The following is a 26,722-nucleotide window of genomic DNA, read 5'->3' as shown; positions in this document are numbered from 1 at the left end:
ACTCCACAAATACAGGTGTGCCAAGCTTGTAGCGTCATACCCAAGAAGACTCGAGGCTGTAATCGCTGCCATGGGTGCTTCAACAAAGTACTGAGTAAAGGGTCTGAATACTTATGTAAATGTAGTTTCCAAGAACGTGTTTTTGCTTTGTCATTATGTGGTATTGATGAGGGGGAAAAAACGATTTAATACATTTTAGAATAAGGTTGTAACCTAACAAAACGTGGAATAAGTCAAGGCAGTCTGAATAAGTCAAGGCAGTCTGAATAAGGTCAAGGCAGTCTGAATAAGTCAAGGCAGTCTGAATAAGGTCAAGGCAGTCTGAATAAGGTCAAGGCAGTCTGAATAAGGTCAAGGCAGTCTGAATAAGGTCAAGGCAGTCTGAATAAGTCAAGGCAGTGTGAATAAGGTCGAGGCAGTCTGAATAAGGTCAAGGCAGTCTGAATAAGGTCAAGGCAGTCTGAATAAGGTCAAGGCAGTCTGAATAAGGTCAAGGCAGTCTGAATAAGTCAAGGCAGTGTGAATAAGGTCAAGGCAGTCTGAATAAGGTCAAGGCAGTCTGAATAAGGTCAAGGCAGTCTGAATAAGGTCAAGGCAGTCTGAATAAGTCAAGGCAGTGTGAATAAGGTCAAGGCAGTCTGAATAAGGTCAAGGCAGTCTGAATAAGGTCAAGGCAGTGTGAATAAGGTCGAGGCAGTCTGAATAAGTCAAGGCAGTCTGAATAAGGTCAAGGCAGTCTGAATAAGTCAAGGCAGTGTGAATAAGGTCAAGGCAGTCTGAATAAGTCAAGGCAGTCTGAATAAGGTCAAGGCAGTCTGAATACTTCCCACTGTAGATCTTCCTAGATGTTTGATGAAACAGCAGAATGTGTAGTAACGTTTTGTTTGTTTTCTCCCCCAGGCCTCCTGCGTCAAAGTTCTTCACCACCTTGTTTCCTCAGATCATCACTCTGAGTCCTGGAACCTCTTTTTCTCTTCCTGTTACATTCCGCCCCCTTGACAGGGTAATAACCGTAGACTTTAAAACCAGTGGATACGGATAGCGCTGACGTCATCCACGTATTCCTATGGAAAACTACCGATGGCGCATGACGCCGGAAGTATTCTGAATTTGAAGCACGCAAAATTGCTGAATGGAGCTGAATGGCACCAAAATATTGCTAAGGATCATGGTATATGTAGTCATTTTCATCCTGCCTGAGAGAGCCTACTTGTAGCCTGCCGGCTCGTGATTGGTCTCAGCACGTGGTCCTGTGTGATGTCAGAATGGATCACTATTTCATTAAATATCTAGTAGCCAGAATGGATCACTATTTAAGTAAATAATGAATAAATAATCAGTTAATAACATATATAATCCAGACTGGACACTGGCCAGGTAATAACATGTATAATCCAGACTGGACACTGACCAGGTAATAACATGTATAATCCAGACTGGACACTGTCCAGGTAATAACATGTATAATCCAGACTGGACACTGTCCAGGTAATAACATGTATAATCCAGACTGGACACTGGCCAGGTAATAACATGTATAATCCAGACTGGACACTGTCCAGGTAATAACATGTATAATCCAGACTGGACACTGGCCAGGTAATAACATGTATAATCCAGACTGGACACTGGCCTGGTAATATCACATGTATAATCCAGACCGGACACTGGACTGGTAATAACACATGTATAATCCAGACTGAACACTGACCAGGTAATAACATGTATAATCCAGACCGGACACTGGCCTGGTAATAACTCATGTATAATCCAGACTGGACACTGGACTGGTAATAACACATGTATAATCCAGACTGGACACTGGCCAGTTAATAACATATAATCCAGACTGGACACTGGCCAGGTAATAACATGTATAATCTAGACTGGACACTGACCAGGTAGTAACATGTATAATCCAGACTGGACACTGGCTTGTTAATAATATGTATAATCTAGCCTGGACACTTGTCAGTTATTAACATATATAATTCAGACTGGACACTGGCCAGTTAATAACATATAATCCAGACTGGACACTGGCCAGTTAATAACATATAATCCAGACTGGACACTGTCTAGTTAATAACATATAATCCAGACTGGACACTGGCCAGGTAATAACATATAATCCAGACTGGACACTGACCAGTTAATAACATATAATCCAGACTGGACACTAACCAGGTAGTAACATGTATAATTCAGACTGGACACTGGACAGTTAATAACATATATAATTCAGACTGGACACTGGCCAGTTAATAACATATAATCCAGACTGGACACTGACCAGGTAGTAACATGTATAATCTAGACTGGACACTGACCAGGTAGTAACATGTATAATCTAGACTGGACACTGACCAGGTAATAACATGTATAATCTAGACTGGACACTGACCAGGTAGTAACATGTATAATCCAGACTGGACACTGACCAGGTAATAACATGTATAATCCAGACCGGACACTGAACTGATAATAACATGTATAATCAAGACTGGACACTGGCCAGGTAATACCATTTATAATCCAAACTGGACACTGTCTAGTTAATAACATGTATAATCCAGACTGGACACTGGCCAGGTAATAACATGTATAATCAAGACTGGACACTGGCCAGGTAATACCATTTATAATCCAAACTGGACACTGTCTAGTTAATAACATGTATAATCCAGACTGGACACTAGCTTGGTAATAACATGTATAATCAAGACTGGACACTGTCCAGGTAATAACATGTATAATCCAGACTGGACACTGGCCAGGTAATACCATGTATAATCCAGACTGGACACTGTCTAGTTAATAACATGTATAATCCAGACTGGACACTAGCTTGGTAATAACATGTATAATCAAGACTGGACACTGGCCAGGTAATACCATTTATAATCCAGACTGGACGCTGACCAGGTAATAACATATAATCCAGACTGGACACTGTCCAGGTAATAACATGTATAATCCAGACTGGACACTGTCCAGGTAATAACGTGTATAATCCAGACTGGACACTGTCCAGGTAATAACGTGTGTGTCTGTTGTGTGTTGAGCAGTGTGAGTACCAGGACACCATAGAGTTCCACAGTAGAGATGGGTTGTTCCAGGTGTCTCTGAGGGCGACCATCCCTCGCCATGCTCTGGACGTACCCGAGTCTGTCCTGCTACCCCCCTGTGCTGTTCTCCACCAATCACAGACCGTCTTCATGTTCCGCAACGCCAGGCAAGCTACACTCACTATTATCACAGCAGTGGTTAAAGGTAGGCTGGTTAATAGTGGTTAAAGGTAGGTTGGTTAATATTGGTTAAAGGTAGGTTGGTTAATAGTGGTTAAAGGTAGGTTGGTTAATAGTTGTTAACGGTAGGCTGGTTAATAGTTGTTAACGGTAGGTTGGTTAATAGTGGTTAAAGGTAGGTTGGTTAATAGTGGTTAAAGGTAGGTTGGTTAATAGTGGTTAAAGGTAGGTTGGTTAATAGTGGTTAAAGGTAGGTTGGTTAATAGTGGTTAAAGGTAGGTTGGTTAATAGTGGTTAAAGGTAGGTTGGTTAATAGTGGTTAAAGGTAGGTTGGTTAATAGTGGTTAAAGGTAGGTTGGTTAATAGTGGTTAAAGGTAGGTTGGTTAATATTGGTTAAAGGTAGGTTGGTTAATAGTGGTTAAAGGTAGGTTGGTTAATAGTGGTTAAAGGTAGGTTGGTTAATATTGGTTAAAGGTAGGTTGGTTAATAGTGGTTAAAGGTAGGTTGGTTAATAGTGGTTAAAGGTAGGCTGGTTAATAGTGGTTAAAGGTAGGCTGGTTAATAGTTGTTAACGGTAGATTAGTTAATAGTGGTTAAAGGTAGGCTGGTTAATATTAGTTAAAGGTAGATTGCTTAGTTAATAGTGGTTAAAGGTAGGTTGGTTAATAGTGGTTAAAGGTAGGTTGGTTAATAGTGGTTAAAGGTAGGTTGGTTAATAGTGGTTAAAGGTAGGTTGGTTAATAGTGGTTAAAGGTAGGTTGGTTAATAGTGGTTAAAGGTAGGTTGGTTAATAGTGGTTAAAGGTAGGTTGGTTAATAGTGGTTAAAGGTAGGTTGGTTAATAGTGGTTAAAGGTAGGTTGGTTAATAGTGGTTAAAGGTAGGTTGGTTAATATTGGTTAAAGGTAGGTTGGTTAATAGTGGTTAAAGGTAGGTTGGTTAATAGTGGTTAAAGGTAGGTTGGTTAATATTGGTTAAAGGTAGGTTGGTTAATAGTGGTTAAAGGTAGGTTGGTTAATAGTGGTTAAAGGTAGGCTGGTTAATAGTGGTTAAAGGTAGGCTGGTTAATAGTTGTTAACGGTAGATTAGTTAATAGTGGTTAAAGGTAGGCTGGTTAATATTAGTTAAAGGTAGATTGCTTAGTTAATAGTGGTTAAAGGTAGGTTGGTTAATATTGGTTAAAGGTAGGCTGGTTAATATTAGTTAAAGGTAGGTTGCTTAGTTAATAGTGGTTAAAGGTAGGTTGGTTAATATTGGTCAAAGGTAGGTTGGTTAATAGTGGTTAAAGGTAGGTTGCTTAGTTAATAGTGGTTAAAGGTAGGTTGGTTAATGGTGGTTAAAGGTAGGCTGGTTAATATTAGTTAAAGGTAGGTTGCTTAGTTAATAGTGGTTAAGGGCCTCCCGGGTGGCGCAGTGGTCTAGGGCACTGCATCGCAGCGCTAGCTGTGCCACCAGAGTCTCTGGGTTCGCGCCCAGGCTCTGTCGCAGCCGGCCGCGACCGGGAGGTCCGTGGGGCGACGCACAATTGGCCTAGCGTCGTCCGGGTTAGGGAGGGTTTGGCCGGTAGGGATATCCTTGTCTCATCGCGCTCCAGCGACTCCTGTGGCGGGCCGGGCGCAGTGCGCGCTAACCAAGGGGGCCAGGTACACGGTGTTTCCTCCGACACATTGGTGCGGCTGGCTTCCGGGTTGGAGGCGCGCTGTGTTAAAGAAGCAGTGCGGCTTGGTTGGGTTGTGCTTCGGAGGACGCATGGCTTTCGACCTTCGTCTCTCCCGAGCACGTACGGGAGTTGTAGCGATGAGACAAGATAGTAATTACTAGCGATTGGATACCACGAAAATTGGGGAGAAAATGGGATAAAAAATAATAATAAAATATAAAAATAAAAAAAATAAAAAATAAATAGTGGTTAAAGGCAGGTTGGTTAATATTGGTTAAAGGTAGGTTGGTTAATAGTGGTTAAAGGTAGGTTGCTTAGTTAATAGTGGTTAAAGGTAGGTTGGTTAATATTGGTTAAAGGTAGGTTGGTTAATATTAGTTAAAGGTAGGTTGGTTAATAGTGGTTAAAGGTAGGTTGGTTAATATCAGTTAAAGGTAGGTTGGTTAATAGTGGTTAAAGGTAGGTTGGTTAATATTGGTTAAAGGTAGGTTGCTTAGTTAATAGTGGTTAAAGGTAGGTTGGTTAATATTGGTTAAAGGTAGGTTGGTTAATATTAGTTAAAGGTAGGTTGGTTAATAGTGGTTAAAGGCAGGTTGGTTAATAGTGGTTAAAGGTAGGTTGCTTAGTTAATAGTGGTTAAAGGCAGGTTGGTTAATAGTGGTTAAAGGTAGGTTGCTTAGTTAATAGTGGTTAAAGGTAGGTTGGTTAATATTGGTTAAAGGTAGGTTGGTTAATATTAGTTAAAGGTAGGTTGGTTAATAGTGGTTAAAGGTAGGTTGGTTAATATCAGTTAAAGGTAGGTTGGTTAATAGTGGTTAAAGGTAGGTTGGTTAATATTGGTTAAAGGTAGGTTGGTTAATATCAGTTAAAGGTAGGTTGGTTAATATTGGTTAAAAGTAGGTTGGTTAATATCAGTTAAAGGTAGGTTGGTTAATATTGGTTAAAAGTAGGTTGGTTAATATCAGTTAAAGGTAGGTTGGTTAATATCAGTTAAAGGTAGGTTGGTTAATATCAGTTAAAGGTAGGTTGGTTAATATCATTTAAAGGTAGGTTGGTTAATATCATTTAAAGGTAGGTTGGTTAATATCAGTTAAAGGTAGGTTGGTTAATATCATTTAAAGGTAGGTTGGTTAATATTGGTTAAAAGTAGGTTGGTTAATATCAGTTAAAGGTAGGTTGGTTAATATTGGTTAAAGGTAGGTTGGTTAATATCATTTAAAGGTAGGTTGGTTAATATCAGTTAAAGGTAGGTTGGTTAATATCAGTTAAAGGTAGGTTGATTAATATCAGTTAAAGGTAGGTTGGTTAATATCAGTTAAAGGTAGGTTGGTTAATATCATTTAAAGGTAGGTTGGTTAATATCGGTTAAAGGTAGGTTGGTTAATATCATTTAAAGGTAGGTTGGTTAATATCAGTTAAAGGTAGGTTGGTTAATATCAGTTAAAGGTAGGTTGGTTAATATCAGTTAAAGGTAGGTTGGTTAATATCAGTTAAAGGTAGGTTGGTTAATATAATTTAAAGGTAGGTTGGTTAATATTGGTTAAAGGTAGGTTGGTTAATATCGGTTAAAGGTAGGTTGGTTAATATCAGTTAAAGGTAGGTTGGTTAATATCATTTAAAGGTAGGTTGGTTAATATCGGTTAAAGGTAGGTTGGTTAATATCATTTAAAGGTAGGTTGGTTAATATCGGTTAAAGGTAGGTTGGTTAATATCATTTAAAGGTAGGTTGGTTAATATCAGTTAAAGGTAGGTTGGTTAATATCGGTTAAAGGTAGGTTGACTAATCACACTGTTAAATGAGGGAAATAAAGGTTGTGTGGGTGTCGGTGGAACAGTTGTTGCCTGTTTAATCCATCCCACTGGTAGTTTAGATACACTGTGTGATGATCCACATCTACCTAGTGGTTCTAGTGCCACGCCCACCCATCACCAACACACATGCTGTTCTTCTATTGGCTCTAGTATTGATCAATGATAGGTTCTGTCAGTAAAACTGTAATCAAAGTATTGATCAATGATAGGTTCTGTCAGTAAAACTGTAATCAAAGTATTGATCAATGATAGGTTCTGTCAGTAAAACTGTAATCAAAGTATTGATCAATGATAGGTTCTGTCATTAAAACTGTTATCAAAGTATTGATCAATGATATGTTCTGTCATTAAAACTGTTATCAAAGTATTGATCAATGATAGGTTCTGTCACTAAAACTGTAATCAAAGTATTGATCAATGATAGGTTCTGTCACTAAAACTGTTACCAAAGTATTGATCAATGATAGGTTCTGTCATTAAAACTGTAATCAAAGTATTGATCAATGATAGGTTCTGAACGTAAAACTGTAATCAAAGTATTGATCAATGATAGGTTCTGTCATTAAAACTGTTATCAAAGTATTGATCAATGATAGGTTCTGTTATTAAAACTGTTATCAAAGTATTGATCAATGATAGGTTCTGTCAGTAAAACTGTTACCAAAGTATTGATCAATGGTAGGTTCTGTCAGTAAAACTGTTATCAAAGTATTGATCAATGATAGGTTCTGTCACTAAAACTGTTATCAAAGTATTGATCAATGATAGGTTCTGTCAGTAAAACTGTTAGCAAAGTATTGATCAATGGTAGGTTCTGGAATTTACTGTGTTTCTCTCTCCTCAGTAAGCTGCAGACAGGTTTCCAGTGGGAGGTGCCCTCTCCCTTCCGGCTGTGTCCAGAGAGCGGGATGCTCGAGCCGGGTCAGGAGTGTAGAGTCACGGTGCTCTTCAGACCACGGGAGGCGTTGGTCTACCAGGTCCAGGCTAGCTGTGCCTTCGGGGACGAGGGAGAGAACAGCTGTACTCTGCTCCTACAGGGCCTATGTAAGTGATACATATATTGATTGATCAAGCCAAGAACATGAAACAACTATCAAGCGAGGATAACACACATTGTTTCAGTTGTGTGTTCTGGACCTCACACACTCTCCAAAGTATTTATATACCTCAGAACTTCAGCCCATATATTGTATGGTAAATGTGTTTATCTTTTCCACAGCAAAGTACCCGTTCCTTCAGATCAGTGCCCCGGGTCAGGAGGAAGGATGTAAGGTGCTGGAGTTTGACAATGTGCCTGTCGGCTGCACCATGGAAAGACACTTTGAGATTCTCAATCCATCCTCAGTGAGTTCCTTCCTCCTAGCTTTCTGATTCTCAATCCATCCTCAGTGAGTTCCTTCCTCCTAGCTTTCTGATTCTCAATCCATCCTCAGTGAGTTCCTTCCTCCTAGCTTTCTGATTCTCAATCCATCCTCAGTGAGTTCCTTCCTCCTAGCTTTCTGATTCTCAATCCATCCTCAGTGAGTTCCTTCCTCCTAGCTTTCTGATTCTCAATCCATCCTCAGTGAGTTCTTTCCTCCTAGCTTTCTGATTCTCAATCCATCCTCAGTGAGTTCCTTCCTCCTAGCTTTCTGATTCTCAATCCATCCTCAGTGAGTTCCTTCCTCCTAGCTTCTGATTCTCAATCCATCCTCAGTGAGTTCCTTCCTCCTAGCTTTCTGATTCTCAATCCATCCTCGGTGAGTTCCTTCCTCCTAGCTTCTGATTCTCAATCCATCCTCAGTGAGTTCCTTCCTCCTAGCTTTCTGATTCTCAATCTATCCTCAGTGAGTTCCTTCCTCCTAGCTTCTGATTCTCAATCTATCCTCAGTGAGTTCCTTCCTCCTAGCTTTCTGATTCTCAATCCATCCTCAGTGAGTTCCTTCCTCCTAGCTTCTGATTCTCAATCCATCCTCAGTGAGTTCCTTCCTCCTAGCTTTCTGATTCTCAATCCATCCTCAGTGAGTTCCTTCCTCCTAGCTTCTGATTCTCAATCCATCCTCAGTGAGTTCCTTCCTCCTAGCTTCTGATTCTCAATCCATCCTCAGTGAGTTCCTTCCTCCTAGCTTCTGATTCTCAATCTATCCTCAGTGAGTTCCTTCCTCCTAGCTTCTGATTCTCAATCCATCCTCAGTGAGTTCCTTCCTCCTAGCTTCTGATTCTCAATCTATCCTCAGTGAGTTCCTTCCTCCTAGCTTCTGATTCTCAATCCATCCTCAGTGAGTTCCTTCCTCCTAGCTTTCTGATTCTCAATCCATCCTCGGTGAGTTCCTTCCTCCTAGCTTTCTGATTCTCAATCCATCCTCGGTGAGTTCCTTCCTCCTAACTTCTGATTCTCAATCCATCCTCAGTGAGTTCCTTCCTCCTAGCTTCTGATTCTCCATCCATCCTCAGTGAGTTCCTTCCTCCTTGCTTTCTGATTCTCAATCCATCCTCAGTGAGTTCCTTCCTCCTAGCTTCTGATTCTCAATCCATCCTCAGTGAGTTCCTTCCTCCTAGCTTCTGATTCTCAATCCATCCTCGGTGAGTTCCTTCCTCCTAGCTTCTGATTCTCCATCCATCCTCAGTGAGTTCCTTTCTCCTAGCTTCTGATTCTCAATCCATCCTCGGTGAGTTCCTTCCTCCTAGCTTCTGATTCTCAATCCATCCTCAGTGAGTTCCTTCCTCCTAACTTCTGATTCTCAATCCATCCTCAGTGAGTTCCTTCCTCCTAGCTTCTGATTCCTAATCCATCCTCAGTGAGTTCCTTCCTCCTAACTTCTGATTCTCAATCCATCCTCGGTGAGTTCCTTCCTCCTAGCTTCTGATTCTCAATCCATCCTCGGTGAGTTCCTTCCTCCTAGCTTCTGATTCTCAATCCATCCTCAGTGAGTTCCTTCCTCCTAGCTTCTGATTCTCAATCCATCCTCAGTGAGTTCCTTCCTCCTAGCTTCTGATTCTCAATCCATCCTCAGTGAGTTCCTTCCTCCTAGCTTTCTGATTCTCAATCTATCCTCAGTGAGTTCCTTCCTCCTAGCTTCTTCAATCAAAGATTGTCATCAGCATACAGTACATCATTAGCCTGTATAGGAACATTTCTTCATCAACGTCACACTGTCTCTCTGTTTATGGTCTCCGTCCCTCTCTCTCCCCCCTCTAATTTTCTACCAGATAACGACTTCCTTTAGTCTGTCCAGGATGCAGCGTCCGGCGCTGTCAGAGTCAGTGTTCCAGTGTGGTATCCAGAAGGGAGAGGTGGCCCCGCGTACCTCCATCAGGGTACCTGTGATTTTCTCTCCTGTAACTGTGGACAGCACCACTGTGGACTACCTGTCTCTCACCTGCCCTGGGGCGCTCAACAAAACCCTGCTCAAAGTCACCGGCACCTGCATAGGTACAGTACAGTAAGCAATACGAAGGAAATCACAGGTGTCTCTGTCCTCCTCCATCTTGATCCTCCCTCCTCCTCTGCAGGTCCTCAGGTGTCCCTGTCCTCCTCCATCTTGATCCTCCCTCCTCCTCTGCAGGTCCTCAGGTGTCCCTGTCCTCCTCCATCTTGATCCTCCCTCCTCCTCTGCAGGTCCTCAGGTGTCCCTGTCCTCCTCCATCTTGATCCTCCCTCCTCCTCTGCAGGTCCTCAGGTGTCCCTGTCCTCCTCCATCTTGATCCTCCCTCCTCCTCTGCAGGTCCTCAGGTGTCCCTGTCCTCCTCCATCTTGATCCTCCCTCCTCCTCTGCAGGTCCTCAGGTGTCCCTGTCCTCCTCCATCTTGATCCTCCCTCCTCCCCTGCAGGTCCTCAGGTGTCCCTGTCCTCTTCCATGCTGGACTTTGGCTGTGTGGCTGAGGGTGAGGAGGCCTTGCGTACCGTGGACATCATCAACTCCTCCTCTGTGGAGGCCCAGTACCAGTTTGACTTGGACACCACAGGGCATAGTGTCTTCACCTTGGAGCCGGCCTGTGGTGCCCTGCCACCCAACAGCCACCGGAGCCTACGCCTGCTCTTCAGACCACACCACCCCATGGGACACCACAGGAGGGTGGTCTGTCTGCTGCTACACAGGGTGAGGGGCTGGAGGGTCTGTCTGCTGCTACACAGGGTGAGGGGCTGGAGGGTTGGTCTGTCTGCTGCTACACAGGGTGAGGGACAGGAGGGTTGGTCTGTCTGCTGCTACACAGGGTGAGGGGCTGGAGGGTTGGTCTGTCTGCTGCTACACAGGGTGAGGGGCTGGAGGGTTGGTCTGTCTGCTGCTACACAGGGTGAGGGGCTGGAGGGTTGGTCTGTCTGCTGCTACACAGGGTGAGGGGCTGGAGGGTTGGTCTGTCTGCTGCTACACAGGGTGAGGGGCTGGAGGGTTGGTCTGTCTGCTGCTACACAGGGTGAGGGACAGGAGGGTCTGTCTGCTGCTACACAGGGTGAGGGGCTGGAGGGTCTGTCTGCTGCTACACAGGGTGAGGGGTTGGTCTGTCTGCTGCTACACAGGGTGAGGGGCTGGAGGGTCTGTCTGCTGCTACACAGGGTGAGGGGTTGGTCTGTCTGCTGCTACACAGGGTGAGGGGCTGGAGGGTTGGTCTGTCTGCTGCTACACAGGGTGAGGGGCTGGAGGGTCTGTCTGTCTGCTGCTACACAGGGTGAGGGGCTGGAGGGTTGGTCTGTCTGCTGCTACACAGGGTGAGGGGCTGGAGGGTTGGTCTGTCTGCTGCTACACAGGGTGAGGGGCTGGAGGGTTGGTCTGTCTGCTGCTACACAGGGTGAGGGGCTGGAGGGTTGGTCTGTCTGCTGCTACACAGGGTGAGGGGCTGGAGGGTCTGTCTGCTGCTACACAGGGTGAGGGGCTGGAGGGTCTGTCTGCTGCTACACAGGGTGAGGGGTTGGTCTGTCTGCTGCTACACAGGGTGAGGGGCTGGAGGGTCTGTCTGCTGCTACACAGGGTGAGGGGTTGGTCTGTCTGCTGCTACACAGGGTGAGGGGCTGGAGGGTTGGTCTGTCTGCTGCTACACAGGGTGAGGGGCTGGAGGGTCTGTCTGTCTGCTGCTACACAGGGTGAGGGGCTGGAGGGTTGGTCTGTCTGCTGCTACACAGGGTGAGGGGCTGGAGGGTTGGTCTGTCTGCTGCTACACAGGGTGAGGGGCTGGAGGGTCTGTCTGCTGCTACACAGGGTGAGAGGCAGGAGGGTTGGTCTGTCTGCTGCTACACAGGGTGAGGGACAGGAGGGTCTGTCTGCTGCTACACAGGGTGAGGGGCTGGAGGGTTGGTCTGTCTGCTGCTACACAGGGTGAGGGACTGGGGCTCAGACTCTGACCAGCTGCAGAGCACCGATGTCACCCTACAGGAAACATTTAGGGTTTATGCATCAGCAGTTGAATTCAGTCATAGCTTTTCAAAATGTAGCGTATGTTGAATGTATGGTGCTTCGTGAGTAACATTAACGAGGTTTGCATTGCCACACTTCCATGTCTCGTTCAGAATGAACATGAGAACGCCGTTAAGTGTTAAGACTACAAACCAACAGCTGTATATTCAGTGTACACACACACACACACACACACACACACACACACACCATAAGCTATACTAACAATCGTGTTTGTATCTTCCCTGTTCAGGAGCCTCTGTTCCTGGACCTGATAGGAACCTGTCACTCTGAGCAGCTGAAACCAGCCATCCTTCACCCCAGACACCTGGTCCTGTACCGGCAGCACCTGGCCCGTGGACTCACCTGCTACCCTCCTGATGTACTCGGTGCCATGCTGGCAGAGGACAAGATCCAGGTGGACCAGGAGGGAGCTCTGATGTTACAAGAGGTATGTGCGGCAGGCGGTTGATGTGTGAAACCCTCGGCCCCTAGCTTTTCAGTGGCACAACGCTTCAGGCGGGCGGTCGTGTGTGTTTGCAAGGCAGACGTCCTGGGTTAGAGCCTTCGCCCAATCAGGAGGAAGCGCTACTCGTCCTTTTTATTTAACCTTTATTTAACCTTTATTTAACGAGGCAAGTCAGTTAAGAACAAATTCTTATTTTCATTGACGGCCTAGGAACAGTGGGTTAACTGCCTTGTTCAGGGGGCAGAACGACAGATTTTTACCTTGTCAACTCGGGGATTCAATCTCACAACCTTTCGGTTACTAGTCCTACGCTCTAACCACTAGGCTACCCTGCCGTCCCTACTATCTAACCACTAGGCTTCCCTGCCGCCCCTACACTCTAACCACTAGGCTACCCTGCCGCCCCTACACTCTAACCACTAGGCTACCTGCCGTCCCTACACTCTAACCACTAGGCTACCTGCCGCCCCTACACTCTAACCACTAGGCTACCCTGCCGCCCCTACACTCTAACCACTAGGCTACCCTGCCGCCCCTACACTCTAACCACTAGGCTACCTGCCGCCCCTACACTCTAACCACTAGGCTACCTGCCCCCCCTACACTCTAACCACTAGGCTACGCTGCCGCCCCTACACTCTAACCACTAGGCTACCTGCCGCCCCTACCCTCTAACCACTAGGCTACCTGCCGCCCCTACTATCTAACCACTAGGCTACCCTGCCGCCCCTACACTCTAACCACTAGGCTACCTGCCGCCCCTACACTCTAACCACTAGGCTACCCTGCCGCCCCTACACTCTAACCACTAGGCTACCTGCCGCCCCTACACTCTAACCACTAGGCTACCTGCCGCCCCTACACTCTAACCACTAGGCTACCCTGCCGCCCCTACACTCTAACCACTAGGCTACCCTGCCGCCCCTACACTCTAACCACTAGGCTACCTGCCGCCCCTACACTCTAACCACTAGGCTACCCTGCCGCCCCTACACTCTAACCACTAGGCTACCTGCCGCCCCTACACTCTAACCACTAGGCTACCTGCCGCCCCTACACTCTAACCACTAGGCTACCCTGCCGCCCCTACACTCTAACCACTAGGCTACCTGCCGCCCCTACACTCTAACCACTAGGCTACCCTGCCGCCCCTACACTCTAACCACTAGGCTACCTGCCACCTCTACACTCTAACCACTAGGCTACCCTGCCGCCCCTACACTCTAACCACTAGGCTACCTGCCACCCCTACACTCTAACCACTAGGCTACCTGCCACCCCTACACTCTAACCACTAGGCTACCTGCCGCCCCTACACTCTAACCACTAGGCTACCTGCCACCTCTACACTCTAACCACTAGGCTACCTGCCGCCTCTACACTCTAACCACTAGGCTACCTGCCACCCCTACACTCTAACCACTAGGCTACCTGCCACCCCTACACTCTAACCACTAGGCTACCCTGCCGCCCCTACACTCTAACCACTAGGCTACCTGCCACCCCTACACTCTAACCACTAGGCTACCTGCCACCCCTACACTCTAACCACTAGGCTACCTGCCACCCCTACACTCTAACCACTAGGCTACCCTGCCGCCCCTACACTCTAACCACTAGGCTACCTGCCACCCCTACACTCTAACCACTAGGCTACCCTGCCGCCCCTACACTCTAACCACTAGGCTACCTGCCACCCCTACACTCTAACCACTAGGCTACCCTGCCGCCCCTACACTCTAACCACTAGGCTACCTGCCACCCCTACACTCTAACCACTAGGCTACCCTGCCGCCCCTACACTCTAACCACTAGGCTACCTGCCGCCCCTACACTCTAACCACTAGGCTACCCTGCCACCCCTACTATCTAACCACTAGGCTACCCTGCCGCCCCTACACTCTAACCACTAGGCTACCCTGCCGCCCCTACACTCTAACCACTAGGCTACCCTGCCGCCCCTACACTCTAACCACTAGGCTACCCTGCCGCCCCTACACTCTAACCACTAGGCTACCCTGCCGCCCCTACACTCTAACCACTAGGCTACCCTGCCGCCCCTACACTCTAACCACTAGGCTACCCTGCCGCCCCTACACTCTAACCACTAGGCTACCCTGCCGCCCCTACACTCTAACCACTAGGCTACCTGCCGCCCCTACACTCTAACCACTAGGCTACCCTGCCGCCCCTACACTCTAACCACTAGGCTACCCTGCCGCCCCTACACTCTAACCACTAGGCTACCCTGCCGCCCCTACACTCTAACCACTAGGCTACCCTGCCGCCCCATTGCACTTCTAACCACTAGGCTACCCTGCCGCCCCATTGCACTTCTAACCACTAGGCTACCCTGCCGCCCCATTACACTCTAACCACTAGGCTACCCTGCCGCCCCATATACAGGAGTCTGGATTTAGCTTGTTTAGGCCTCTAAGCTGATGACACATAAGGTCTCCACAATGGACTTCCGTCTGTTTTATGGCCTGGTTGTTTTAGACGCCTCATCCCAGTTTCTTCATCTGAATATATCTTCTAGATAATCAGCTTCATAGCTTTCATGTTCAGCTGTAACACTGTGACATCTCTCTGGCAGGGTCATGTTCATTTCAAATCAGTCAATTCAGGAAGTAAACTGAAAATTCTAATTGTCCTCATGAGAAACAATGAAATCGGAATTTCAGTTGAAATCAATGAATGGATTCGACCCCTTCCTTGAACCTGACATTATGACATTTACTTGAAACGATGCCTAAGGATTTCCCGCAGCATCATACAGGGCCCCCACACAGCCCAGTCACGAGCTGTTCACTCCCTTACCATCTGGCAGACGGTATCAGAGCATGAGTTCTGATACCAACAGGCTCGGAGACAGTTTCTATCTACAAGCCATCAGACTGTATCAGAGCATGATGTCTGATACCAACAGGCTCAGAGACAGTTTCTATCTACAAGCCATCAGACTGTATCAGAGCATGAGGTCTGATACCAACAGGCTCAGAGACAGTTTCTATCTACAAGCCATCAGACTGTATCAGAGCATGAGGTCTGATACCAACAGGCTCAGAGACAGTTTCTATCTACAAACCATCAGACTGTATCAGAGCATGAGGTCTGATACCAACAGGCTCAGAGACAGTTTCTATCTACAAACCATCAGACTGCTGAACACTTGAACTGGACTGACCACTTGCTCTGATGCTCACACCTTAACACACACACACACACACACACACACACACACACACACACACACACACACACACACACACACACACACACACACACACACACACACACACACACACACACACACACACACACACACACACACACACACACACACACACACACACACTACACATCACAATTGCTGCTACCAGGCTCTTATTTACTATTGCTAATACTGCACAATGTATTCACTTGCCCCCTAATCCTCCCGTCCCAAAACACGTGTAAATATTGGCCTATACATTGAGCCTTCCTGTATTATACTGATACTGAACCTGCAGTAAGTGTTTCATTGGACGACGTATACCATGTGTATCCTGTACATACGACTAATAAAACAAGTGACCTTCTAGGATCCTGCTGCTGTGCCAGAGAAGAGCCCTATGGAGGAATATTACCAGGGCTGTGCAGGGGGCAAGGTGGAGGCTGAGCTAGGAGGCAGCGGTGAGGGGACCAGCACAAACAGTTCCCACATCACAGTGGATCCCCCAGAGCTGCTGTTCCACAATGGCTCCCTCTCTACCTCCCAGTCTGTGACTCTCTCCAATCACACCAAGGGCAAGCTCAGCTTGGTCTGGACCCCGGCTCCAAACTCCTCCTTCTCCGTCACACCCTCGTCATGTGACCTGGGACCCCTGAAGTCGACTGCTTTCAGAGTCAGCTACACGCCCAGGCAGCACAACACCTTCCATGGGGCACAGCTAGAGTGCTTCGCTCTCTACAAGGTCATTTAAACATTTGTTTATTATTTTTCGATTTAGTTTTTTTTCTTATTCCCTAGTCTGATCTTATTAAGATAAACCCTTCTTCTTGTTTTTCAAGACAGACCTGTGCAGGTAATGAGAATCTCAGCCTTACAAATAACCATCTCAACTATAACAATCTGGTCTCGGTACAGGTAGTGAAACAGCTCTGTTCTTGCCTCCACCTTTTTCTCCAGGTGTTGAGGGACCATCGGCAGGTAGAGGACCGTACCCTGTGCCCTCCCTGGTGTGTCACAGTCCGGGTCATTGGACACTCCTTCCAGCCTGGCCGGGAGCACTTCATCCCCCGCTTCTCCCTGCAGCGCCCCCGAGTGGTGAGTACAGACATGGCACCCGTCAACTGTCCACACACAATCATATCTCGATTAGTCTCACGCTAGCATACTCCAAAAGTCTTGTTCAGAAGGAAACGTTCAGGAAAAGTCTGCAATAAAGGCATTTTCTTCGTCCTCCTCTTCCTCTCTATCCAGGTCTTCCCTGCTCTGAGCCTGGTCTCGTACAGGACTGTGCTCCTGGAGAACATAGGAGACTTACCATTGGTGTTCAGGCTGGACCCAGAGGAGTGTCCTTCAGTCACTGTTCAGCCCACCAGTGGCCTGGTCCAACCTGGACAACACCAGATTCTCACCCTCAGGACCACCCCAGCAGAGGACTGCCCTGCCAAGCTACCCCTCACCCTGCACTTCAATGCCAGCCCCAAGCACACCCAGGTACCACAGTCCTAGTTGACAGCAGGCTTGTACCATAGATCCTTTTCAGACAGTTGGTGTGTTGGATGGGGGGGAGGATCAACATGAGCACGTTGCTGCACAGAATCACTGATCTACGAATCACCTCGGATCCGCAATGACGACTCCATTATGTGATCAAGAAAAAATAAATCTGCTTTAGAAACGCCTTGCTATGGCTGATTCCCCTTCAAATCCTAACGTGAATAAAGTGTTGCTCTGGGGGGGGGTGGGGGGGGGTGTGCTGCTGTCTGTACTGCCTTGTAGGAGCTGTCGGTGGTCAGTGTGGTAGAGAAGCTGTGTGTGTCTCTGGAAGGAGGAGGTAGTCTGTTCTTCAAACCCACGGCGGTGGGCTCCTGCTCCCAAAGCCCCTACACCGTCAGGAACCTGACCAGGTTACCTCTGAGGTTCCACTGGAGGATCCCTGGTCCTGACCGACGTGTCATCTCTGTGGCACCTGACACGGGAGTCCTGCAGCCCAATGAGACCATGGTGAGAGAAAGAGGGGGCTGGTGGGGACGTAGGATCTTGAATCTTTCTCTGGAGGCAGAACTGGGTGATTTCTGCTAGGTGGCTGAGCTGCAAAGTCAAATTGGCTATATATATATATATATATATCGTAATAATGTGGTTAGGTTTAGGCAGTAGGGTTAGCAGAGTGGTTAGGTTTAGGCAGTAGGGTTAGCAGAGTGGTTAGGTTTAGGCAGTAGGGTTAGCAGAGTGGTTAAGGCTAGGTTTAGGCAGTAGGGTTAGCAGAGTGGTTAGGTTAGGTTTAGGCAGTAGGGTTAGCAGAGTGGTTAAGGTTGGGTTTAGGCAGTAGGGTTAGCAGAGTGGTTAGGTTTAGGCAGTAGGGTTAGCAGAGTGGTTAGGTTTAGGCAGTAGGGTTAGCAGAGTGGTTAGGTTAGGTTTAGGCAGTAGGGTTAGCAGAGTGGTTAGGTTTAGGCAGTAGGGTTAGCAGAGTGGTTAGGTTTAGGCAGTAGGGTTAGCAGAGTGGTTAGTTTAGGTTTAGGCAGTAGGGTTAGCAGAGTGGTTAGGTTTAGGCAGTAGGGTTAGCAGAGTGGTTAGGTTTAGGCAGTAGGGTTAACAGAGTGGTTAGGTTTAGGCAGTAGGGTTAGCAGAGTGGTTAGGTTTAGGCAGTAGGGTTAACAGAGTGGTTAGGTTTAGGCAGTAGGGTCAGCAGAGTGGTTAGGTTAGGTTTAGGCAGTAGGGTTAGCAGAGTGGTTAGGTTAGGTTTAGGCAGTAGGGTTAACAGAGTGGTTAGGTTTAGGCAGTAGGGTCAGCAGAGTGGTTAGGTTAGGTTTAGGCAGTAGGGTTAGCAGAGTGGTTAGGTTAGGTTTAGGCAGTAGGGTTAGCAGAGTGGTTAGGTTAGGTTTAGGCAGTAGGGTTAACAGAGTGGTTAGGTTTAGGCAGTAGGGTTAGCAGAGTGGTTAGGTTTAGGCAGTAGGGTTAGCAGAGTGGTTAGGTTTAGGCGGTAGGGTTAGCAGAGTGGTTAGGTTTAGGCAGTAGGGTTAGCAGAGTGGTTAGGTTAGTTTTAGGCAGTAGGGTTAGCAGAGTGGTTAGGTTAGGTTTAGGCAGTAGGGTTAGCAGAGTGGTTAGGTTAGGTTTAGGCAGTAGGGTTAGCAGAGTGGTTAAGGTTAGGTTTAGGCAGTAGGGTTAGCAGAGTGGTTAGGTTTAGGCAGTAGGGTTAGCAGAGTGGTTAGGTTTAGGCAGTAGGGTTAGCAGAGTGGTTAGGTTTAGACAGTAGGGTTAGCAGAGTGGTTAGGTTTAGGCAGTAGGGTTAGCAGAGTGGTTAAGGCTAGGTTTAGGCAGTAGGGTTAGCAGAGTGGTTAGGTTAGGTTTAGGCAGTAGGGTTAGCAGAGTGGTTAAGGTTGGGTTTAGGCAGTAGGGTTAGCAGAGTGGTTAGGTTTAGGCAGTAGGGTTAGCAGAGTGGTTAGGTTTAGGCAGTAGGGTTAGCAGAGTGGTTAGGTTAGGTTTAGGCAGTAGGGTTAGCAGAGTGGTTAGGTTTAGGCAGTAGGGTTAGCAGAGTGGTTAGGTTTAGGCAGTAGGGTTAGCAGAGTGGTTAGTTTAGGTTTAGGCAGTAGGGTTAGCAGAGTGGTTAGGTTTAGGCAGTAGGGTTAGCAGAGTGGTTAGGTTTAGGCAGTAGGGTTAACAGAGTGGTTAGGTTTAGGCAGTAGGGTTAGCAGAGTGGTTAGGTTTAGGCAGTAGGGTTAACAGAGTGGTTAGGTTTAGGCAGTAGGGTCAGCAGAGTGGTTAGGTTAGGTTTAGGCAGTAGGGTTAGCAGAGTGGTTAGGTTAGGTTTAGGCAGTAGGGTTAACAGAGTGGTTAGGTTTAGGCAGTAGGGTCAGCAGAGTGGTTAGGTTAGGTTTAGGCAGTAGGGTTAGCAGAGTGGTTAGGTTAGGTTTAGGCAGTAGGGTTAGCAGAGTGGTTAGGTTAGGTTTAGGCAGTAGGGTTAACAGAGTGGTTAGGTTTAGGCAGTAGGGTTAGCAGAGTGGTTAGGTTTAGGCAGTAGGGTTAGCAGAGTGGTTAGGTTTAGGCGGTAGGGTTAGCAGAGTGGTTAGGTTTAGGCAGTAGGGTTAGCAGAGTGGTTAGGTTAGTTTTAGGCAGTAGGGTTAGCAGAGTGGTTAGGTTAGGTTTAGGCAGTAGGGTTAGCAGAGTGGTTAGGTTAGGTTTAGGCAGTAGGGTTAGCAGAGTGGTTAAGGTTAGGTTTAGGCAGTAGGGTTAGCAGAGTGGTTAGGTTTAGGCAGTAGGGTTAGCAGAGTGGTTAGGTTTAGGCAGTAGGGTTAGCAGAGTGGTTAGGTTTAGGCAGTAGGGTTAGCAGAGTGGTTAAGGTTAGGTTTAGACAGTAGGGTTAGCAGAGTGGTTAGGTTTAGGCAGTAGGGTTAACAGAGTGGTTAAGGTTAGGTTTAGGCAGTAGGGTTAGCAGAGTGGTTAGGTTTAGGCAGTAGGGTTAGCAGAGTGGTTAGGTTTAGGCAGTAGGGTTAGCAGAGTGGTTAGGTTTAGGCAGTAGGGTTAGCAGAGTGGTTAGGTTAGGTTTAGGCAGTAGGGTTAGCAGAGTGGTTAGGTTTAGGCAGTAGGGTTAGCAGAGTGGTTAGGTTTAGGCAGTAGGGTTAGCAGAGTGGTTAGGTTTAGGCAGTAGGGTTAGCAGAGTGGTTAGTTTAGGTTTAGGCAGTAGGGTTAGCAGAGTGGTTAGGTTAGGTTTAGGCAGTAGGGTTAGCAGAGTGGTTAGGTTTAGGCAGTAGGGTTAACAGAGTGGTTAGGTTTAGGCAGTAGGGTTAGCAGAGTGGTTAGGTTTAGGCAGTAGGGTTAACAGAGTGGTTAGGTTTAGGCAGTAGGGTCAGCAGAGTGGTTAGGTTAGGTTTAGGCAGTAGGGTTAGCAGAGTGGTTAGGTTTAGGCAGTAGGGTTAACAGAGTGGTTAGGTTTAGGCAGTAGGGTCAGCAGAGTGGTTAGGTTAGGTTTAGGCAGTAGGGTTAGCAGAGTGGTTAGGTTAGGTTTAGGCAGTAGGGTTAGCAGAGTGGTTAGGTTAGGTTTAGGCAGTAGGGTTAACAGAGTGGTTAGGTTTAGGCAGTAGGGTTAGCAGAGTGGTTAGGTTTAGGCAGTAGGGTTAGCAGAGTGGTTAGGTTTAGGCAGTAGGGTTAGCAGAGTGGTTAGGTTAGGTTTAGGCAGTAGGGTTAGCAGAGTGGTTAAGGTTAGGTTTAGGCAGTAGGGTTAGCAGAGTGGTTAGGTTTAGGCAGTAGGGTTAGCAGAGTGGTTAGGTTTAGGCAGTAGGGTTAGCAGAGTGGTTAGGTTTAGGCAGTAGGGTTAGCAGAGTGGTTAAGGTTAGGTTTAGACAGTAGGGTTAGCAGAGTGGTTAGGTTTAGGCAGTAGGGTTAACAGAGTGGTTAAGGTTAGGTTTAGGCAGTAGGGTTAGCAGAGTGGGTTAGCAGAGTGGTTAGGTAGGGTTAGCAGAGTGGTTAAGGTTAGGGTTAGGCAGTAGGGTTAGCAGAGTGGTTAGGTTTAGGCAGTAGGGTTAGCAGAGTGGTTAAGGTTAGGTTTAGGCAGTAGGGTTAGCAGAGTGGTTAAGGTTAGGTTTAGGCAGTAGGGTTAGCAGAGTGGTTAGGTTAGGTTTAGACAGTAGGGTTAGCAGAGTGGTTAGGTTTAGGCAGTAGGGTTAGCAGAGTGGTTAGGTTTAGGCAGTAGGGTTAGCAGAGTGGTTAAGGTTAGGTTTAGGCAGTAGGGTTAGCAGAGTGGTTAGGTTAGGTTTAGACAGTAGGGTTAGCAGAGTGGTTAGGTTTAGGCAGTAGGGTTAGCAGAGCTGTTAAGGTTAGGTTTAGGCAGTAGGGTTAGCAGAGTGGTTAGGTTAGGTTTAGACAGTAGGGTTAGCAGAGTGGTTAGGTTTAGGCAGTAGGGTTAGCAGAGTGGTTAGGTTTAGGCAGTAGGGTTAGCAGAGCTGCCACCAAGGCAAGAATCATGACAATGTTGGTGAGACTGGCTGTCTTTGAAAGAGAGATGGATACTGGCTGTTGATTGAGTGTTTCAAAGGTCTTTCTCAGGCTGTGAACTTGGTGTCTTGGCTAAATCTTCCATCTCACTCGATGATATGGATGATTGATTATTACCAACAAAATGTGATTCCGATGATTGTTGATGAAATGAAAACGTATGAATCCTGTTTGAACTTTGCAGGTTGAGTGGAGGTTGAGTGGAGGTTGAGTGCAGGTTGTGTGGAGGTTGAGTGGAGGTTGAGTAGAGGTTGAGTAGAGGTTGAGTGGAGAATGAGTGGAGGTTGAGTGGAGGTTGAGTGCAGGTTGTGTGGAGGTTGAGTGGAGGTTGAGTGGAGGTTGAGTGGAGGTTGAGTGGAGGTTGAGTAGAGGTTGAGTAGAGGTTGAGTAGAGGTTGAGTAGAGGTTGAGTGGAGGTTGAGTGGAGGTTGAGTGGCGGTTGAGTGGAGGTTAAGTAGAGGTTGAGTAGAGGTTGAGTAGAGGTTGAGTGTTGGTTAAGTAGAGGTTGAGTAGAGGTTGAGTGTTGGTTAAGTAGAGGTTAAGTAGAGGTTGAGTAGAGGTTGAGTGTTGGTTAAGTAGAGGTTGTGATTTTCCTCCTCCTAGGTGCAGACGTGGTCCTTCACCCCATTTGAGGAAATGGTTTACAATCTGAAGCCCAACTTGACCTTCTGGCCAATCCAGACGCCCGTGTGCAGGAAGTCCCGCCTCCCCCTGAAAGTTGTGGGCATGGCCTCCAAAGGATCCATCCAGGTGTTAGTCTCCTCAGATCCAACCCCTCAATCATCTTCCTGGTCTCCTTTACCTTGATCTGCGTTGAACTGACAACTTGTTGACAGGTGAATTGTGTCAGTGTCTGTGTTAGGGTGGAAACTCTTGTGTCATTGGTTCTCTCTCTCTCTCTCCAGGCAGAGCATGGCGTGCTGGACCTGGGGGAGGTGTTGGTGGGAGACTGCAGGTCCTTCGAGGTGCCTCTCATCAACAACGGTTCCTGTTCTGTCAGCTTCTGTTTGGCTGTACAACAGAGCCTGCTAGACCCGGGGCTGCCTGAGAACACACAGAATAAAGACCCTGTTGGTACGTATGAGGTCTCACAGAGTTGGTATAACACCCTGAGATCTCACAGAGTTGGTACGACACCCTGAGATCTCACAGAGTTGGTACGACACCCTGAGGTCTCACAGAGTTGGTACGACACCCTGAGGTCTCACAGAGTTGGTACGACACCCTGAGGTCTCACAGAGTTGGTACGACACCCTGAGGTCTCACAGAGTTGGTACGACACCCTGAGGTCTCACAGAGTTGGTACGACACCCTGAGGTCTCACAGAGTTGGTATGACACCCTGAGGTCTCACAGAGTTGGTACGACACCCTGAGGTCTCACAGAGTTGGTACGACACCCTGAGGTCTCACAGAGTTGGTACGACACCCTGAGATCTCACAGAGTTGGTACGACACCCTGAGGTCTCACAGAGTTGGTACGACACCCTGAGGTCTCACAGAGTTGGTACGACACCCTGAGATCTCACAGAGTTGGTACGACACCCTGAGGTCTCACAGAGTTGGTACGACACCCTGAGGTCTCACAGAGTTGGTACGACACCCTGAGGTCTCACAGAGTTGGTACGACACCCTGAGGTCTCACAGAGTTGGTACGACACCCTGAGGTCTCACAGAGTTGGTACGACACCCTGAGGTCTCACAGAGTTGGTACGACACCCTGAGGTCTCACAGAGTTGGTACGAGACCCTGAGATCTCACAGAGTTGGTACGAGACCTTGAGATCTCACAGAGTTGGTATTACACCCTGAGATCTCACAGAGTTGGTATGACACCCTGAGGTCTCACAGAGTTGGTACGACACCCTGAGGTCTCACAGAGTTGGTACGACACCCTGAGATCTCACAGAGTTGGTACGACACCCTGAGATCTCACAGAGTTGGTACGACACCCTGAGGTCTCACAGAGTTGGTACGACACCCTGAGATCTCACAGAGTTGGTACGACACCCTGAGATCTCACAGAGTTGGTACGACACCCTGAGATCTCACAGAGTTGGTACGACACCCTGAGGTCTCACAGAGTTGGTACGACACCCTGAGGTCTCACAGAGTTGGTACGACACCCTGAGGTCTCACAGAGTTGGTACGACACCCTGAGGTCTCACAGAGTTGGTACGACACCCTGAGGTCTCACAGAGTTGGTACGACACCCTAAGGTCTCACAGAGTTGGTACGACATCCAGAGATCTCACAGAGTTGGTATAACACCCTGAGGTCTCACAGAGTTGGTACGACACCCTGAGATCTCACAGAGTTGGTACGACACCCTGAGGTCTCACAGAATTGGTACGACACCCTGAGGTCTCACAGAGTTGGTACGACACCCTGAGGTCTCACAGAGTTTGTACGACACCCTGAGGTCTCACAGAGTTGGTACGACACCCTGAGGTCTCACAGAGTTGGTACGACACCCTGAGGTCTCACAGAGTTGGTACGACATCCTGAGGTCTCACAGAGTCGGTACGACACCCTGAGGTCTCACAGAGTTGGTACGACACCCTGAGGTCTCACAGAGTCGGTACGACACCCTGAGATCTCACAGAGTTGGTACGACACCCTGAGATCTCACAGAGTTGGTACGACACCCTGAGGTCTCACAGAGTTGGTATGACACCCTGAGGTCTCACAGAGTTGGTACGACACCCTGAGGTCTCACAGAGTCGGTACGACACCCTGAGATCTCACAGAGTTGGTACGACACCCTGAGATCTCACAGAGTTGGTACGACACCCTGAGGTCTCACAGAGTTGGTATGACACCCTGAGGTCTCACAGAGTTGGTATGACACCCTGAGGTCTCACAGAGTTGGTACGACATCCAGAGATCCTCTCTCTCTCCATGTATTGAACCTCTACTGCCACAGCTGTGTTACTTTACACAAATGCGCTCCCAACCGTGCTCCCCCCCCATCCGCGAAGACAACCAATCCGAGACAGAATCAATAGATGATCTGAGCTATCCTACCCAGACCAAGCTACATACTCCTCCCAGCCAACATGACCCCATTGGCCCCATGTAGGTATTCAGTGGGCAAGGTGGGCACGAACTAGCCCACACCAAGCCCAATACAAGCTAGCCCACACCAAGCCCAACACGGGCTAGCCCACACCAAGCCCAACACGGGTTAGCCCACACCAAGCCCAACACGGGCTAGCCCACACCAAGCCCAACACGGGCTAGCCCACACCAAGCCCAACACGGGCTAGCCCAACACAACCAGTCCACACCAAGCTCAACACAACTAGTCCACACCAAGCCCAACACAACCAGTCCACACCAAGCCCAACACAACTAGTCCACACCAAGCCCAACACAACCAGTCCACACCAAGCCCAACACAACCAGTCCACACCAAGCCCAACACGGCCAGCCCAACACGGCCAGCCCAACACAACCAGTCCACACCAAGCCCAACACAACCAGCCCAACACAACCAGTCCACACCAAGCCCAACACAACCAGCCCACACCAAGCCCAACACAACTAGTCCACACCAAGCCCAACACAACCAGTCCACACCAAGCCCAACACAACCAGTCCACACCAAGCCCAACACAACCAGTCCACACCAAGCAGTGCATTCAGCTCGATGATACAACCTCGTATCCATAGCGACTTATCTTCAGTGCATTCAGCTCGATGATACAACCTCGTATCCATAGCGACTTATCTTCAGTGCATTCAGCTCGATGATACAACCTCGTATCCATAGCTACTTATCTTCAGTGCATTCAGCTCGATGATACAACCTCGTATCCATAGCGACTTATCTTCAGTGCATGCAGCTCGATGATACAACCTCGTATCCATAGCGACTTATCTTCAGTGCATGCAGCTCGATGATACAACCTCGTATCCATAGCGACTTATCTTCAGTGCATTCAGCTCGATGATACAACCTCGTATCCATAGCGACTTATTTTCAGCGCATTCAGTTTGATGATACAACCTCGTATCACAGGTGTGCGTTGACCTGATGTTGGCAGCCTACATGGGGCCTATATTTTAGCCCGCATCGTGCCAATGTGGACATGCTGCTTGGACTACTACCGTTACTTCATACTGGTTGTGGCACCATGTGTGGTGGGGAGGTGGTGTACCTGCATTCGCCACCACATGTACCACGGCTTTAGGTGGATGGGGAGTATGGCAGTGCAGCCAAGCTCACTAGTGCAGCTAAGAGACGACATGCTTGGCTTGAAAATCCCCGGGCCACACCACACTGTGATTCTGTTCTTTTTGTCTGTTTTTGTTCAGCTTACTTACTTACTAAACCCTCTTCATAAAGCCACACACATCTTCTGCCACTGGAGTCTGTCTTTGGCCATAACTCCTCCAGGTTCACTGCCCCATAACAGACCCAGCTCCTCCAGGTTCACTGTCCCATAACAGACCCAGCTCCTCCAGGTTCACTGCCCCATAACAGACCCAGCTCCTCCAGGTTCACTGCCCCATAACAGACCCAGCTCCTCCAGGTTCACTGTCCCATAACAGACCCAGCTCCTCCAGGTTCACTGCCCCATAACAGACCCAGCTCCTCCAGGTTCACTGCCCCATAACAGACCCAGCTCCTCCAGGTTCACTGCCCCATAACAGACCCAGCTCCTCCAGGTTCACTGCCCCATAACAGACCCAGCTCCTCCAGGTTCACTGTCCCATAACAGACCCAGCTCCTCCAGGTTCACTGTCCCATAACAGACCCAGCTCCTCCAGGTTCACTGTCCCATAACAGACCCAGCTCCTCCAGCTCCTCCAGGTTCACTGTCCCATAACAGACCCAGCTCCTCCAGCTCCTCCAGGTTCACTGTCCCATAACAGACCCAGCTCCTCCAGGTTCACTGTCCCATAACAGACCCAGCTCCTCCAGCTCCTCCAGGTTCACTGTCCCATAACAGACCCAGCTC

At 48.0% G+C, this 26,722-nt stretch overlaps 1 protein-coding gene across 1 annotated transcript in view; it reads left to right on the top strand.

Moving 5' to 3' along the window:
- cfap65 (cilia and flagella associated protein 65) overlaps positions 1–26,722 on the top strand; it is a 107,219-nt gene that overhangs the window by 9,608 nt on the left and 70,889 nt on the right. Inside the window, exons 4-16 of the mRNA XM_071341500.1 lie at positions 901–1,003; positions 3,069–3,235; positions 7,564–7,763; positions 7,939–8,063; positions 9,909–10,131; positions 10,530–10,798; positions 12,342–12,539; positions 16,142–16,513; positions 16,729–16,866; positions 17,023–17,262; positions 17,548–17,772; positions 22,362–22,508; positions 22,664–22,832. Coding sequence (XP_071197601.1) covers positions 901–1,003; positions 3,069–3,235; positions 7,564–7,763; positions 7,939–8,063; positions 9,909–10,131; positions 10,530–10,798; positions 12,342–12,539; positions 16,142–16,513; positions 16,729–16,866; positions 17,023–17,262; positions 17,548–17,772; positions 22,362–22,508; positions 22,664–22,832 — 2,576 coding nt within the window. The remainder of the gene's footprint in view (positions 1–900; positions 1,004–3,068; positions 3,236–7,563; positions 7,764–7,938; positions 8,064–9,908; positions 10,132–10,529; positions 10,799–12,341; positions 12,540–16,141; positions 16,514–16,728; positions 16,867–17,022; positions 17,263–17,547; positions 17,773–22,361; positions 22,509–22,663; positions 22,833–26,722) is intronic.

The sequence above is a fragment of the Salvelinus alpinus genome, chromosome 14 (assembly GCF_045679555.1).
Source record: "Salvelinus alpinus chromosome 14, SLU_Salpinus.1, whole genome shotgun sequence".
Classification (NCBI taxonomy): domain Eukaryota; kingdom Metazoa; phylum Chordata; class Actinopteri; order Salmoniformes; family Salmonidae; genus Salvelinus; species Salvelinus alpinus.
Note: the sequence above shows the minus strand (reverse complement) of the source record. Positions and strands in the feature narration are given on the sequence as shown.